This window comes from Hemibagrus wyckioides, linkage group LG23 (assembly GCF_019097595.1).
Source record: "Hemibagrus wyckioides isolate EC202008001 linkage group LG23, SWU_Hwy_1.0, whole genome shotgun sequence".
In the NCBI taxonomy this organism is placed as follows: Eukaryota; Metazoa; Chordata; class Actinopteri; order Siluriformes; family Bagridae; genus Hemibagrus; species Hemibagrus wyckioides.
Window position 1 is genome coordinate 15,979,350 of NC_080732.1, and position 17,464 is coordinate 15,996,813.

General features: G+C 40.5%; 2 protein-coding genes across 2 annotated transcripts in view; one reads left to right on the forward strand and one right to left on the reverse strand.

The window, feature by feature from the left end:
* dhdds (dehydrodolichyl diphosphate synthase) overlaps positions 1-11,464 on the reverse strand; it is an 18,814-nt gene extending 7,350 nt beyond the window's left edge. The window contains exons 1-6 of the mRNA XM_058376769.1: positions 11,415-11,464; positions 9,396-9,458; positions 8,600-8,716; positions 5,948-6,090; positions 5,732-5,848; positions 2,142-2,243 (exon numbers count right to left, since the gene is read on the reverse strand). Coding sequence (XP_058232752.1) covers positions 2,142-2,243; positions 5,732-5,848; positions 5,948-6,090; positions 8,600-8,716; positions 9,396-9,458 — 542 coding nt within the window. The 5' untranslated portion in view covers positions 11,415-11,464. The remainder of the gene's footprint in view (positions 1-2,141; positions 2,244-5,731; positions 5,849-5,947; positions 6,091-8,599; positions 8,717-9,395; positions 9,459-11,414) is intronic.
* A 3,859-nt stretch (positions 11,465-15,323) lies between these two features.
* Positions 15,324-17,464, forward strand: part of ago1 (argonaute RISC component 1) — a 35,390-nt gene continuing 33,249 nt past the window's right edge. The window contains exon 1 of the mRNA XM_058377107.1: positions 15,324-15,782. Coding sequence (XP_058233090.1) covers positions 15,758-15,782 — 25 coding nt within the window. The 5' untranslated portion in view covers positions 15,324-15,757. The remainder of the gene's footprint in view (positions 15,783-17,464) is intronic.

Genomic DNA, 17,464 nt, shown 5'->3' on the forward strand with positions numbered 1-17,464 from the left:
TTGTGGGGTGTTCCCGGTCTGCAGTGGTCAGTATCTATCAAAAGTGGTCCAAGGAAGGAACAGTGGTGAACCGGCGACAGGGTCATGGGCACCCAAGGCTCATTGATGCACGTGGGGAGTGAAGGCTGGACCGTGTGATCCGATCCAACAGACGAGCTACTGTTGCTCAAACTGCTGAAGAAGTTAATGCTGGTTCTGATAGAAAGGGGTCAGAATACACAGTGCAGGACGGGTCAGGGCTGTTTAGGCAGTAAAATGGGGACCGACAATATTAGGCAGGTGGTCATAATGTTATGCTTTATCGGTGTAAATTACATTTAACTCCTAAGACACACAATATAGGGAAATGACGTAAGTCACTGCGTGGTTTCTGTTATTAAAACATCTTCTCATGAGCAAATATTCCAAACTGTGATTTTATTTGCTTAGACGCAAGTCCTAAGGTGTCATCTTATCACATCTCATCACAAGCGTCATTTCATCTGTGTGGCTTGAAAGATGGATTCTGGACTTACGGTGTGAAAGAAAGTAAGGCGTGTGAAGTATAATTAGTTAGAGAGGTATTACAGTTTCCCCAGGATTTCATTTGGTCCCCAGTCACACAGCAGGTGAATGAATATAAAACTCAGTTACAGGAAGTAATGAAGGAGCTGATGGGGCAGTGATGTAGAGTTCTCCTCTGATTAGTGCTGGAACTTTATTCAGTCTCTTAAAGTTTTCAGCATGTCTATGGACATATAAATAAGGAGAAAAGCGATACAGAGAAGAAAAAAAAGAGAGATATAGAGAGCTACAGGGAAGAGAGACAGAGAGGGAGGGAGGTAGAGAGCTACAGGGAAAGTGAGGAGCTGAAGAGAGAGAGTTAGAGAGGCAGAGCTACAGAGAAAAAGAAACAGAAAGAGATGTAAAAAAAGGAGAAAGGTGCAAGAGAGTGAAAGAGAGAGAAAAGCAGCAAGAGATGAAAAAAGAGAGAGAGAGAGGACAGACAGACACGGAGAGAGAGCAAGTGAGACAAACAGATACCGGGGGGTGTAGACAGAGACGGAGAGAGGCACAGAGAGAGAGCAAGTGAGACAGACAGATATGGGGGGGGGGCAAGTGAGACAGACAGATACGGGGGGGGGTCAAGAGAGACGGTGTGAGGGAAACATGAGAGAGTAGGAGAGAGTGAAGCAGCAAGAGATGAAGAGAGTGAAAGAGAGAGAGACAGACAGTCTGACAGAGGCAGAGAGAGATGGATGGAGAGAAAGACAAATAGACAAACAGACAGAGAGACACAGAGAGAGAGCGAGTGAGACAGACAGACAAATAGACAAACAGACAGAGAGACACAGAGACACAGAGAGAGAGCGAGTGAGACAGACAGACAAATAGACAAACAGACAGAGAGACACAGATAGAGACACAGAGAGAGAGCGAGTGAGACAGACAGACAAATAGACAAACAGACAGAGAGACACAGATAGAGACACAGAGAGAGAGCGAGTGAGACAGACAGACAGATACAGGGGGAGAGACAGAGACAGAGAGAGAGACACACAGATAGAGACAGAGAGAGAGAGTGAGACAGGCAGACAGATACAGGGGGAGAGACAGAGAGAGAGAGAGAGAGAGATTCAGATAGAGACAGAGAGAGAGAGCGAGTGAGACAGACAGACAGATACAGGGGGAGAGACAGATAGAGAGAGAGAGATTCAGATAGAGACAGAGAGAGAGAGTGAGTGAGACAGACAGACAGATACAGGGGGAGAGACAGATAGAGACAGAGAGAGAGAGGGGAAAACAGAATGCGTTACTGCTGGAACTTGAGACTCTTGGTGTCTGTCACCTTGCTCTTGTTTTTTCTTCCTGCAGGAAAACTAAAATTACACTCCCCTGTCTATTTTTCACCCTGAATTTGAAGAGTCCCAGCACTCGAGTTGTTAAAAGCGAGCGACTCAGATCAAGTTGGCTAGCTATCTTATGTTACGATGCGTTATAACTGTTCATAAACCAAGAAGCATAACAGCGCACACTGATCTGACATCAGGACCACTGTTATTACTGTGATTCAGTCTTTGGTCCTCAAGACCTTCATCTCTGGAGCAAAATGCTGCTCAGATAGAACACAGGGACAGTGATGACCGGGGGGGCGAACGTACCTGGACTTGATGAGGCCCTGCTCGGCTCCCCAAGCCATCTCTCTGACCGCGTTCGCGATTTCGTGTCTTGATGTGTACGCAAAGCAAACATTCAGAAAGCACCTATGAGGAGAAACAAAAACAAGCACAAATGAAATCTGCATCATTTCCCAATCACACACTGAACAACTGCCCGGGGAACAGTGAGGTCCAGTGACTGTTTCTCTAGCTGAATGCAAAAGAATTATAAGCAACACTTCCATAGATATTTTTCGCTGACCAGAGTGACCAAAGACTTGATAAAGCCGCCATGAAATGAAGATGCAGCCTTTACGTCCTGACCTTTCCACTTCGGTCAATTTTATTTAATTTTATTTTAATACAGAAACTAAAAAAAAGGTCGAGTTTGTCTCCTGTATCGACGTAGCAAGAGGTCGAGCACTACGAAAGGAATCAAGAGAGACGGTGTGAGGGAAGAAAAAAGGGAAGAGAAAAGCAGCAAGAGATGAAGAGTGTGAGAGAGAGAGAGAGACAGATACAGACAGACAGACACAGAGAGACAGAGAGAGAGACCATGTGACAGAGGCAGAGAGAGAGACAGACAGACAGAGGCAGAGAGAGCGAGATGGATAGAGAGAGACAGAGAGAGAGAGAGAGAGAGAGAGAGAGAGAGAGAGACAGACAAACAGAGAGACAGAGACAGACAGAGTGACAGAGGCAGAGAGAGTGAGATGGATAGAGCTAGAGACAAATAGACAGAGAGAGAGAGAGAGAGAGAGAGAGAGAGAAAGAGAGAGACAGACAGACAAATTTACAGAGGCAGAAAGTGAGATGGATAGAGAGAGAGACAAATAGACAGACACACACCCAGAGAGAGAGAGAGAGACAGACAGACAGACAGACACAGAGAGACAGACAGAGTGACAGAGGTAGAGTGACAAATAGACACAGTGAGAGAGAGAGAGAGAGAGAGAGAGAGAGAGACAGACAGACAGACAGACAGACACAGAGAGACAGACAGAGTGACAGAGGTAGAGAGAGAGAGAGAGACAAATAGACAGACACACACCCAGAGAGAGAGAGAGAGAGAGAGAGAGAGAGAGAGAGAGAGACAGACAGACACAGAGAGACAGACAGACAGACACAGAGAGACAGACAGAGTGACAGAGGTAGAGAGAGAGAGAGAGAGACAAATAGACAGACACACACCCAGAGAGAGAGAGAGAGAGAGAGAGAGAGAGACAGACAGACAGACACAGAGAGACAGACAGAGTGACAGAGGTAGAGAGAGTGAGAGGGCTAGACAGAGAGAGACAAAGACACAGTGAGAGAGAGAGAGAGAGAGAGAGTCCGAGACAGACAGATAGACAGAGTGACAGAGGTAGAGAGAGAGAGAGACAAATAGACACAGAGAGAGAGAGAGAGAGACACACACAGACACAGACAGAAAGACAGAGAGATAGATTGATAGAGAGAGAGACAAATAGACAGACACAGAGAGAGACACAGACAGACAGACACAGATAGAGACAGAGAGAGAGAGACAGACAGACAGACAGACACCAGAGGTCAAGTGCTACAGTTAAAATGTAGACGTCTGAAAATCTGAGAGGAACTGTTCAGAGAAATATCTGTTAAAGCTTTGTGAGATCTGTAAGAGATAGACTCGATTAGATTTAACAGTATAGTAGTACAGGTCAGAGAGCAAACATTTTTCCTCATGGAGCAAATGGAAGTAAAGTAGGATTTCTCTCGTTCTTTTACCACATGACCTTCAGGTAAACACATCAGATACTGATGAAGCCAGCTACAGAGCTCAGCGTAAATCAGTACACCTCCTTCGAGTAGTAACGTTTCAGGCAGGATCTCAATGAACAATCTCCAAAATGTCGACAAAGTTTTATATAACATCTGTTTAACTTACAACATGAAAGTAAGGTTAATAATATCACTCAGAGAACAAAATCTTCAGTTTTACTCAAACTAAGGCGATGCACTAATGAGTACACCCCACTGAAAGCTAAATTTAAGAAGAATTCAACCAGAGGTCAGTCTAATTATTCATTACACAGGTGTCCAGCAGATAGTGGACTATAAAAGGGTGTTGCTTAAAGAAAAAGCCCTTCCCATTTCATGCTGTCAGCAATGGGCAACACATGGAGTAGAAATGTCACAAGAAAATAATTTCTTTACACCAGAAAGGTGAAAGCTACAAGAAGATCAGCGAAGCTTCACGTATCAGTCAGAATACTGTAGCAAAAGGGATAGAAAAAACCATCTCACACAGACGTCCAGGTCGTCCAGGGAAGTTGAGACAGGAGCGTCTTCTATTCAATTCATTTTGTATAGCGCCTTTTACAATGAACATTGTCTCAAAGTAGCTTTATAAAAGAAGAGAAACAGAGAAAGGGGAGGGGAAAAATAAAAAATAACTAGAAATAAGAATAAATTATTAAATTTAATTATTAAACTATTGGATCCCTAAGGAGCAAGCCTGTGGCGACGGTGGCAAGGAAAAACTCCCTGGGATGGTACGAGGAAGAAACCCTCAGACGAACCAGGCTCAGAAGGGAACCTCGTCCTCATTTGGGTGACACTAAACAGTAAATAATGTAACTGTATCTGTAGCTGGTTAATGTCCTTTCTACAACAGCAATCAATGGCCCATGAGGAACTATTAGGTCAGTGTAGTTTCTAAGGTCATTATAGACACTAAGTCTTCTAATGAGAAGGGTTGAAGAAAATCGGAAAGCCAAAATGGGGCGAGTGTTTCCCGTGACACGATACGGCGTACACTGCGGAGGAATGGCATGCATGGGTGCCGTCCACCAAAGAAGTCCAGGCACAAAAGAAATCCGTCTAGAGTTTGGCAGGGCCCATGCTGACAAAGATGAAGACTACTGGGACTCTATACTCTGGAGTGATGAGACCAAGATGAATGTTTTTGGAACTGATGGCTTCAAAACTGTATGGTGTTGCAAAAAGAAAAATGCATGGCTGCATTGGTGCTGGTGATGTCGGGGAGCTGATGGCATCATGAATTCACAGATGTACTGCTCTAAACTGAAAGAGAAGATGCTACCCTTGGTCGTCGTGCACTTTTCCAACACGACAATGATCCTAAACGCTCATCCAAGGCCGCTGTTGGATCTCTGAAGAAGAACAGGGTGAAAGTGATTCAGTGGCCAAGTACGTCTCCTGATCTGAACCCAGTCGAACACCTATGGGGAATTCTGAAGAGACAAGTTGAGCATCACTCTCCATCCAGTCTCTAAAAGAGGTCATTACTGAAGAATGGATGTTGCAAAATGTCGCCAACTTGTTCAATCTATGCCTAGAAGACTGTCATTAAAATCATGGAGGCCATATGAAGTACTAGATGTAGTAGTTTTTGTTGTGGGGTGTACTTATTTTTGCATCACCCTAATTTCAGTAAAATGTGTAATCTAAGTGATATTATTAACCTTACTTTCATGTTCAGATGTTATATTAAATTCAACATTTTTGTGTTCATTGAGATACTGCTTAAAATGTCACTTCTCGAAGGGGGTGTGGTCATTTACGCTGAGCACTGTAGCTGAACCGTCTCCGTCTCTCAGTCCTGTCCTTACTTGTTGTGCGCTCTAGTCGAAACCACGGCTTGGGAAATGAGGCGCTGGAGATCTTCGGGCAGTAACGTGAGGTCTCCCAAAACCCGAATACACACGCCGTGCTTCTCAAGGTTCTCTCTAGAATGAATAAAATAAAAACACACACACAAAGATGATGAAAGTCTTGATATGTCCACATGTACGACCAGTATTAATTACACACCACGTCCGACTCACTGCTCTTCAAGCAGCCGGAGGAACTTCTCTTTAGCCAGCTCCATCAAACCGTCCACTTCCTCTTTGGAGCGTTTGAAGTTCTCTATGCTGAAGGCATACACCGTTACCTCGTGGATGCCCAGGTTTAGACACCAGCGGAGCGTCTGAGGAAGGGAAACGAAGAACATGTAAAGAGTTCAATCCCAGGATTCACTCACAGTCTGCTGTTGTATCTTTACTCTTACACCGATCAGGCGTAACATTATGACCAGGTGACAAGAATAAGACTGATGATCTGCTCATCATGGCACCTGTTAGTGGGTGGGATATATTAGGCAGCAAGTGAAACATTTTGTCCTCAAAGTTGATGTGTTAGAAGCAGGAAAAATGACCAGCGGAAGGATTTGACGAAATTGTGATGGCTAGACCACTGGATCAGAGCATCTCCAAAACTGCAGCTCTTGTGGGGTGTTCCCGGTCTGCAGTGCTCAGTATCTATCAAAAGCGGTCCAAGGAAGGAACAGTGGTGAACCGGCGACAGGGTCATGGGCGGCCAAGGCTCATTGATGCACGTGGGGAGCGAAGGCTGGACCGTGTGACGAGCTACTGTTGCTCAAACTGCTGAAGAAGTTAATGCTGGTTCTGATAGAAAGGTGTCAGAATACACAGTGCAGGACGGGTCAGGGCTGTTTCAGCAGTAAAAGGAGGACCAACACACTATTAGGCAGGTGGTCATAATGTTATGCATGATCGGTCCATACTGTAATGATTTATCATCACACTATCAGGAAGTTTTACCTTCTACCAACACCTCTGGTATGTCTATTAGAGATCTGAATGTGGATATACATCTTGGTGTATTTAATATTTTTAAAAAAGGAGCACAATGTGGTGATATTATGCAAACAAAAATGTTTAGCATTTTATTTATTTAATATTGTAATAATACTTATAATAAATGCTAATTTATACTTATAATAAATGCTAATTTTCCCAATACTGTACATATTAACTTTTAGCTTTCTTTATGAATTAAATACTGTGACTTTAAAACCTTAAAGATTTCACTCAGTGTGGTGAAGGAGCAGTTTTATAGGATTTGTTTAAAATGATATAAAAAAAATGACTCTTCAGTGTGTGTGGAGACCAATATTGAGTTAAAACGCCTGTGTTTATCATTTCAGTGGTTGTTCTGCAGGTGTACAGCTCCATGTTTCTGCTGCCCGAGCTGGTATTTTAGCAGGAAACGTTTTTTCTCACACCCTAGCTAAGAGGTGACAAACGTCCCAAAAATGTGACCACACCCAATTTATTACAGTTAATGCTGTGAAACACACTCAGAGAAGGAAAAAACAATGCAAATATCCTATAGATAGATACATACATGGATGGATGGACAAATAGATAGATAGATGGATAGATCTACATCTTTGTGTATTTAATTAAAAAAAGGATGGATGGATGGATGGATAGATAGATATATAGATATATGGATGGATGGATCTACATATCTTTGTGTATTTAATTTAAAAAAAAAGGATGGATGGATGGATGGATAGATAGATGTTTTATTTCTCTTACATCTTTGTGTATTTAATTAAGAAAAAGAATGGATAGATAGATAGATAGATAGATAGATAGATAGATAGATAGATAGATAGATAGATAGATAGATAGATAGATAGATAGATAGATAGATCTACATCTTTGTGTATTTAATTTAAAAAAGGATGGATGGATGGATAGATAGATATATAGATATATGGATGGATGGATCTACATCTTTGTGTATTTAATTTTAAAAAAAAGGATGGATGGATGGACAAATAGATAGATAGATGGATAGATCTACATCTTTGTGTATTTAATTAAAAAAAGGATGGATGGATGGATGGATGGATAGATAGATATATAGATATATGGATGGATGGATCTACATCTTTGTGTATTTAATTTAAAAAAAAAGGATGGATGGATGGATGGATAGATAGATAGATGTTTTATTTCTCTTACATCTTTGTGTATTTAATTAAGAAAAAGAATGGATAGATAGATAGATAGATAGATAGATAGATAGATAGATAGATAGATAGATAGATAGATAGATAGATAGATAGATAGATAGATAGATAGATAGATCTACATCTTTGTGTATTTAATTTAAAAAAAGGATGGATGGATAGATGTTTTATTTCTCTTACATCTTTGTGTATTTAATTAAGAAAAAGAATGGATAGATAGATAGATAGATAGATAGATAGATAGATAGATAGATAGATAGATAGATAGATAGATAGATAGATAGATAGATCTACATCTTTGTGTATTTAATTTAAAAAAGGATGGATGGATGGATAGATAGATATATAGATATATGGATGGATGGATCTACATCTTTGTGTATTTAATTTAAAAAAGGATGGATGGATGGATAGATAGATATATAGATATATGGATGGATGGATCTACATCTTTGTGTATTTAATTTTAAAAAAAAGGATGGATGGATGGATGGATGGATGTTTTATTTCTCCTATTTGACGGTGCTTTGCCAAAACGCCATCATGGTTTTATTTATTAATGAACGACGAGTCGTATTTTGAATCTGTTTATAGACACGTGTAATAAAGCTTCTATTAGATCTACTGCATGACTCCATGGAAGTGAACTCACTTCAGCCAGCTTGTCGAAGCCCTGAGTGTGACCCTCCTGTCTTTCCACGTGCCTCTTACGTGCATAACGTCTGTTCCCGTCCATAATGAAGGCCACATGTCTGGGCATCGGTCCTGCCTGCGGACAAATAAATCAGGCAATCAGGGCAAACAGACAAGACAAAATGGTGTTATTGTGTTCAGCAGGTCAAGAGAAATGAGCCAAGTGGAATGAGATACACATCAGGCATAACATTATGACCACGTGCTTAATACCCCTTTTTGCTGCTAAAACAGCCCTGACCCCTCGAGGCATGGACTCCACTACATCCCTGAAGGTGTGCTGTGGTACAGTATCTGGCACCAAGATGTTAGCAGCAGATCTTACAGGATACTTTTGATAGATACTGACCACTGCAGACCGGGAACACCCCACAAGAGCTGCAGTTTTGGAGATGCTCTGATCCAGTGGTCTAGCCGTCACAATTCGGCCCTTCGTGAAATTCGCTCAAATCCTTACGCTTGTCCATTTTTCCTGCTTCTAACACATCAACTTCGAGGACAGAATGTTGACTTGCTGTCTAATATATCCCACCCACTAACAGGTGCCATGATGAGGAGATCATCAGTCTTATTCACCTGTCACCTGTAACTGGTCATAATGTTATGCTTGATCAGTGTATATTAACGTGACACAAATGTCACATTTAAGAGCTAAAGATCTGTATGCTTTTTGGACTGAATAAAAAGAGACAAAATTCCCATGACATGACCAGAAGCTGAAGGAAATGAAAAAAGTGGAAAATAAAAAAAATCACCTTTAGGATGTTGGCAGAAAACCTTTCAAGAAGGCTTAGCTCTCCTTCCCGGATCCAAGACATCTGATTGTGAGAAATGGGTTCAAATAAGAACATGATTGTGACATTTTAAGATGATTCAGGATAAGGAATAATAATAACAAAAAAAAAAAGAATTTCCCAGATATTAGCATTTTGGTTTTCCCTTGGGTTATTTTTGGGAAGCATTTCATAACAGTTCCTGAATGTTCTATTTTGGTTCCTGAAGTCAGCATTGGTTATATTAATTATATACATATATTTAAAATAAATAAATATATATATATAAACAAATAAAAATAAAAGAAGTAAAAAATCAAAAGGAATAAATGATATAATTCAGAAAAATTGTTCTGAGGTTTTATAATAAATAATCAACAGTGATAAGTCTCTTAAAATGTGTCTCTCTCATTTTATACCATTTTCTTGGCTTGGATTTATGCGTACATGATCAAGAGACAGGGTCTAGGGATTGTTCCCTTCAGATTCTTTGAAAGAGTTACGTTATTTAAAGGTTAGTAGAACGTTTGAAAAAGCATGTTCTCCAAACGAAGAGGATCAGATCATTTAAACGTTGCCAGAACGTTAAGGGAATGTTCCTTGAATCATCATGCATTACTGTAAGGTTTATAAGAAGTTCAAAATGATTCCCAATAGAGTTAGGGGAAAATTCTCCGACCTTTCCTGGGGCTGGGGCAAGGTTTCTGAGAGATTGGAGTTGTTTAAAGGTTACCAGAACGTTAGAGGAACGTTCTCGTGCACTAAAACTGTCATTTCAGTGCAAGGTTGCCAAGATAATCAAATTATTTAAAGATCACCAGAACCTTAATGAAACGTTCTCTAACAAAACATCACGCTTTTATACAGAGTTCCTGAGAGGATCAAATGATTTAAAGCATTTGGGAAACGTTCTCCAAACCATCTCGTCCTAATGCAAGGGTTCTGAGATAAAAGTTAAAAGTTGCCAGAACGTTAGAGGAACGTTCTCTGAATCACCTCCTCTTATCTTAGTTCAAGGTTCCTGACATGAAAAAAAATGATTCGTCCAGAACACTAGAAGAACAGTCTCGGAAACATCCTGGGTTACTGTAAAATGTTATAGGAACATTAGGGGACTGTCCTCTTAAACATACACCAACCAGGCATAATATTATGACCACCTGCCTACTATTGTGTTAGTTTTGTCCTGACACCTTTCTAACAGAACCAGCATTAACTTCTTCAGCAGTTTGAGCAACAGTAGCTCGTCTGTTGGATCGGATCACACGGTCCAGCCTTGACCGCCCATGACCCTGTCGCCGATTCACCACTGTTCTTCCTTTGGACCACTTTTGATAGATACTGACCACTGCAGACCCCCACAAGAGCTGCGGTTTTGGAGACGCTCTGATCCAGTGGTCTAGCCAAACTCGCTCAAATCCTTCCGCGTGTCCATTTTTCCTGCTTCTAACACATCGACTTTATGGACAGAATGGTCACTTGCTGCCTAATATATCCCGTCCACTAACAGGTGCCATCAGTGTTGTTCACTTCACCTGTAAGTGGTCATAATGTTATGCCTCATCAGTGTACATGTTCCTGGAAAACCAGCCTGGCGTCTGGGACAGCTGGTCAGTTTTGTTGAGGCTACTTCCTGAATCACGGGCTATAGCACGACACAGTGTACTGCTTTTCCCTTCACACCACAACACACCCTTATCGATAATACCGTCAAAACCTGACATTAGTCCACTAATTTTGGAAGAAGAAACCTTGTATTCCCCACGGAGCAGCAGTGAGAGGTCAGTGCTGGTCATTCATTAACATGTTCCCAGTGTAGCTGGAGCTCTGTCTTAAAGAGGCCAGAAACTCACGATAAGCAGAACTGACCAACACCAAGGTGACAAGATGGAGGAATAAAAAACGCAGACTTTTATTCAGACAAACCCGATTCGTATCAGAGGTCCAGCCATTTATAAACATATAAATATAAACATATATCAAAAGCTCCAACTCACTAACCTGTCGGTAGGGTGACGTCAGCTTCAGTTCGGAAAGGAAGTGACGTTGCCGGAAATACACTCGGCTTTCCCGAAGATGCGCGACATCAAAAGATGAACAAAATATAATATATACATAATAATAACTTTAATAAGTGAAAGTAAATATTTAATATATTCCCTTAAATATTCAGATTCATTAATAAATATATTTGTTATATGAGGTAGTAATATATAGAAGGTTTTTGTTTAATGTATTAATTTGTTTTTTGGAAGCTTTTGGAACCTATGGAAGTTCTACAAAAGTAATAAGGAATATTATCTCCAATAATAATAATAATAACAATAATGAACGATAGACAATGAATTCATTCGATTTTAATTCATTTATTCACCCGCTTTTAAATTCTACTTCCGCTTCTTCTTCTTCATATGTCCCTATTTGTATTTTCATATTATTATAAATAATACATAATATATTATTTAAAAAATAAGAATAATTAAATAATAATTTATAACAATAAAATTATTATTATTATTATTATTATTATTATTATTATTATTATTATTATTATTAATTATCAGTATTATTATAGGTTTCAGCTGCAGGATCTTTTTTCGGCGTACATATCTATTTATTTATTTATTTTTATTAATTTAATATTTTTATTATTAATAATAATAATAATAATAGGTCTCAGCTGCAGGATCTTTTTTCATATTTATTTATTTTTTTTGATTAATTATATAATTATTTGATTAATAATAATAATAATAATAATAATAATAATAATAATAATAATAATAATAATAATAATAATAATAATAATTTTATTTTTTATTAATTATCAGTATTATTATTATAGGTTTAAGCTGCAGGATCTTTTTTCGGTGTACATATTTATTTATTTATTAATTCAATTTAATTTAATTTAATTTTTTAATGGTGAATCAGAGCCCCAGGTTTGATCCTGAGTTCAGATTTCTGTCTGTGTGGAGTTTCACGTGTCCTCCTCATGCATATGTGAGCTTCCACATATTCACAATACAATATAAGAATAATAAACATGCAGATGGATTGATGACTCTTGGTTTATTGCCCCTTGGTGTGGGTGATGTTGGTGTCCCATCCTTCATTTACATTTACATACTGCACTTACATTTACAGCATTTGACTGATTCCCACATCTAGAGTGACTTAGAGAAGTACCTACATTCACACGGATGCAATTCAGCAGCAAGCCTCAGGTGTAAACATATAACACAGCAGAACATTAAGTAAGTAACACAGGCACAGAAACAGTTTTGAACAGGTTTAATACATTGTGCACTTCTAGTACAGGGTGACTGGAATTTGACATTCACAGTGTTCAGGCATGTAATGTGCATAATAATGACTGTTCATTAGGTCAGGGACTAAGACCACTAGCAGATTTTAATCCCTTTTGGAGGTTTATATTGTATGGAAACAAATAAATAAATGACAAAGTTGCACTTTATTTAGCTAGGGCAACTTCATTTCAGTCCTTAGCTCTGTGTTGTTTTGTAGCTCAAGTCATTTCGGCTCTGGGTCGTTGAACGGAAGATTGGGGTTCAAGCCCCAACACTGCCAAGCTGCCATCATTGGGTCCTTGAGCAAGGCCCTTAACCCCACCTGCTCCAGGGGCGCTGTATCATGGCTGACCCTGCGCTCTGACCCCCAACCCATCCCATGGATGGGATATGCGAAGAAAGTATTTCACTGTGCAGTAATGTCTATGTGACAAATAAAGACAACCTAACTCTATGTTGTTTCATGTAGCACCAGGAAAGTCCTGGAGAAAAGAACATCGACAGATCCTCTGTGGAGATCGCCAAGAGCATCAAATTCCTTGGTGTTCATCTGGTAGAACTTCACCTGGACACTTAACACCAGCTCCATCACCAAGAAAGCCCAAAAGTGTCTTTACTTCCTACAGAGCCCATCTCCCTCCCCCATCCTGACCATGTTCTACAGAGAGACCATCGAGAGCATCCTGGTTTGGGAATCGCGTCATCTCAGATCGCAAGACCTTGCAGCGGATAGTGAGGACAGCTGAGAAGATCATCTGAGTCTCTCTTCTCTCTATCATGGACACTTACACCACATGCTGCATCCACAAAGCCAACAGCATTGTGGATGACCCCACACACCCCTCACACACACTCTTCACCCTCCTTCCATCTGGAAAGAGGTCCTGAAGCATTCGGGCCCTCACAACCAGACTGTGTTTCTTTCCTCAAGCCATCAGGCTCCTCAATGTCCAGAATTGAACTGCTATGTGTCCTGTACTGTCTTGTGTTGCTTTTTGTATTTTTAGTTTCTATACAGTCTTCTGTCTTGCGCTGTTTGCACCAGGTTGCACACGTTGCACTTTATGTAGCTAGGTCAACTACTTTCTGTCCTTAGCTCTGTGTTGTTATGTTGTTTTATGTAGCACCAGGAGAGTCCTGGAGAAACAAACCTTCATGTGACCATATGGTGTAGTGATGACCTTTTTATTTAACACGTTATGTTTAACATTAATCATACCGCTGTAGTATAACAGGAATAAAGCACTTCAGTAAGTCCTACTGTCCTAAAGCTCATTGGCAGTCATCACTTGCTTATATGGTTTTAATGACAATAAAAGCTTCTTGACTTGACTTTTGAAATAGTGATTAGCATTCAGGGCACTAATTTAGTATGATCTCCAATGAATGAATGAAGGAAGGGAGGAAGGAAAGAAGAAATAAATGAATGAAGGAAGGAAGGAAGGAAGGAAGGAAGGAAGGAAGGAAGGAAGGAAGGAAGGAAGGAAAAAGGGAATGAAGGAAAGGAAGGAAGGAAGGAAGGAATGGAGGAAGGAAACAAGAAATAAATGAATGAATGAATGAATGAATGAATGAATGAATGAATGAATGAATGAATGAATGAATGAATGAATGAATGAAAAATGGAAGGAAGGAAGGAAGGAAGGAAGGAAGGAAGGAAAAAGGGAATGAAAGAAAGGAAGGAAGGAAGGAAGGAAGGAAGGTAGGAATGAATGAATGAATGAATGAATGAAGGAAGGAAGGAAGGAAGGAAGGAAGGAAGGAAGGAAGGAAGGAAGGAAGAAATAAATGAATGAATGAATTAATAACTGAATGAATGAATGAATGAATGAAGGAAGGAAGGAAGGAAGGAAGGAAGGAAGGAAGGAGGGAAGAAATAAATGAATGAATTAATAAATGAATGAATGAAGGAAGGAAGGAAGGAAGGAAGGAAGGAAGGAAGGAAGAAATGAATGAATGAATGAATGAATGAATGAATGAATGAATGAATTAATAAATGAATGAATGAATGAATGAATGAATGAATGAAGGAAGGAAGGAAGGAAGGAAGGAAGAAATGAATGAATGAATGAATGAATGAATGAATGAATGAATGAAGGAAGGAAGGAAGGAAGGAAGGAAGGAAGGAAGGAAGGAAGGAAGGAAGGAAAAAGGGAGTGAAGGAAAGGAAGGAAAGAAGGAAGGAAGGAAGGTAGGAGGGAATGAATGAATGAAGGAAGGAAGGAAGGAAGGAAGGAAGGAAGGAAGGAAGGAAGGAAGGAAGGAAGAAAGGAAGGATGAAGGAATGAATCAATGAATCAATGAATCAATGAATGAATTAGTTAATTAGATGGAAGGAAGGATGGAAGGAAGAAATGCATGAATGAATGAATGAATGAATTGATTGATTAATTAATTAATGAAGGAAGGAACGAAAGGAAGGAATCCAGCCAGCCGAAGATAAAACTCTTACATCCGACCACCAGATGGAAGCACCAAGAACGAACTTGATGATGGTGAACACATGTGAGCACTCGGTGGAGGAGAAGAAGGAGGTGGAGAAGAAGGAGGAGGAGAAGAAGAAGAAGAAGAAGGAGGAGGAGGAGGAGGAGGTGGAGAAGGAGGAGGAGAAGGAGGAGGAGGAGGATGAGGAGGGTGTTTCAGGGGGAGACCGATTGCCTGCCTGACTGTTTGACCGTTTTTTGTTGTTGTTCCTCTGGAGAGTCGTGTTTGGACGGTGAGCAGGAACATAAACAGGAAGAAAAAAAGAAGAAGAAGGAGGAAAAAAAGCCCTAGCGATATCTCCAGCGGAAACAAGACCGCAGTCTGGAGGAGAGGGAGAAGGAGAAAGCAGCCGAAGGGGAGCTATTGTGTTCGGGGTCCGTGGAGGGCTCCGACTCGGGGGTTCAGCCGGGAGAGGGGGGGGGATAAAGAGCCGCTAGGACGCCGAAGGAAGGAGCCTGAGAGTCGGACACGCTTCCAGGCTCGCCGCCGTGGCGATTTAACTGTTCCGGAGAATAACGTTAAAGCCGCGGGGGAGCCTGAGTGAATGGGATGGAGCCGGGACCATCTGGAGCTGGTAGGTCAACACACACACACACACACACACACACACACACACACACACACACAGAGGCGTTTTATTTTCCATCAAAAAAAAAAAATCTTTAAGGTGATCCTGGGATTTGCGCAGCATTCATAACACATTCATTAACACCGTAGTGCGCGTGCATGGACACAACACACACTCACACACACACTTAAAGGGTGTTACCTTGAATATTCCTGTAATCAAATGCACCCTCTAAAAAGGATACAGGATGCTTTTAAGGAGTTTGTTTGTTTGTTTGTTTGTTTGTTTGTTTCTGCGTCTCAGCCAATCACGTCCCTGCATCTGGAAGTCATGCTGCTTTAGCGTAAAAAAGCAACAGTGACCTCCAAACACATCCAACCAATCAGAACTTGGCAAAAAACAACAAAAAAAATAGTGAGGTGTTGATGATGGGGTCGTGGGAAATCCTGGGTGAGGTGAAACCCTGAGAGTCCCACCCCCATCCATCCTGACTTGTGTTTAAACCACGCCCCTTTTCTGCACACACACACACACACACACACACACACACACACACTTCCACCAGCAAGATCCCAAGGGATAATTGATCCTTTTTTGAAATAGGTGGGGGCAGATGTGGTTTGTAAGTCTGCTTACGTCAACAAGGTCAGCGACCTTTTATGATGACCGGCGTTGTAATTAATACCAGACTGGGACCGGTCCATTAAACCGATCCGTTCGTACTTTTGCGCTCAGGAGTGAGTTTAGCCCTGGACGAAACTTTGTAATCGAACAAGGAAGACGTTGATTTGTTTGTGGATTGAATTCCAGCAAATAATGGGAAGTTCACTATCCCACTTCTGAGGCTTGCTCATGAGTGCAATCAGGTGGTATAAATGACCTAACAAGGCTAAACCCCACCCCTTTTTTAAATTAAAGATAATATTTTGTTTATTGTGTTATAGAAGATTATTTTGTGCAGAAGCACCACCAACTGCTGTAACACACAAAATAAAACACAACACACATCGTGGTTGTGAGAAGTGAAGCTGGGGCTGATTTCCTTCCGGCCCAGACTGTAGCTTCATGAAGTGCGTCACTGATTTCAGTCGATTACACCGAGATCGGATCTCTATATTGGCTGGTTTTGTTGACGTATCGATAATATGACATGAGGTAGGGTTGTGAAAAACATTCGCAGATGGAAGACGAGTGAGACGGATTATTATTATTATTATTATTATTATTATTATTATTATTATTATTATTATTTAGTCATTGTTTTTCTGCTTGAAACAAGAAAGGAGAAGAAGTTGGACTTAGCAGATGCTGTCTGGTCCAAATACAGATTACTCTTAAAGGATGGGACCGGGTTGTTGACAGTGTTGTTGTTGTTGTTGTTGTTTATTTTAAATCAAAGGCTTTTGTGGTTTACAATGTGTGATATTTGGAGAAAGCATGCTGTAGAACATTCCGGAACACTTAGGAAAGGAAGATCTGTTTTTAAGTAAGTGTGTGTGTGTGTGTGTGTGTGTGTGTGTGTGAGAGACCATTTTGAATCTAGCATCAATCAGACTTCCAGAAGGAGGCGTGGCTTAAAGTTTGAAGTACTACTAAAGTAAAATCGGTCTCTTTTAGATCCTCAACTAAGGACAGAAACTTTCTCTTATTTGTTTACAGCATCACCATTGTGGTCAGTCAAAAACCAA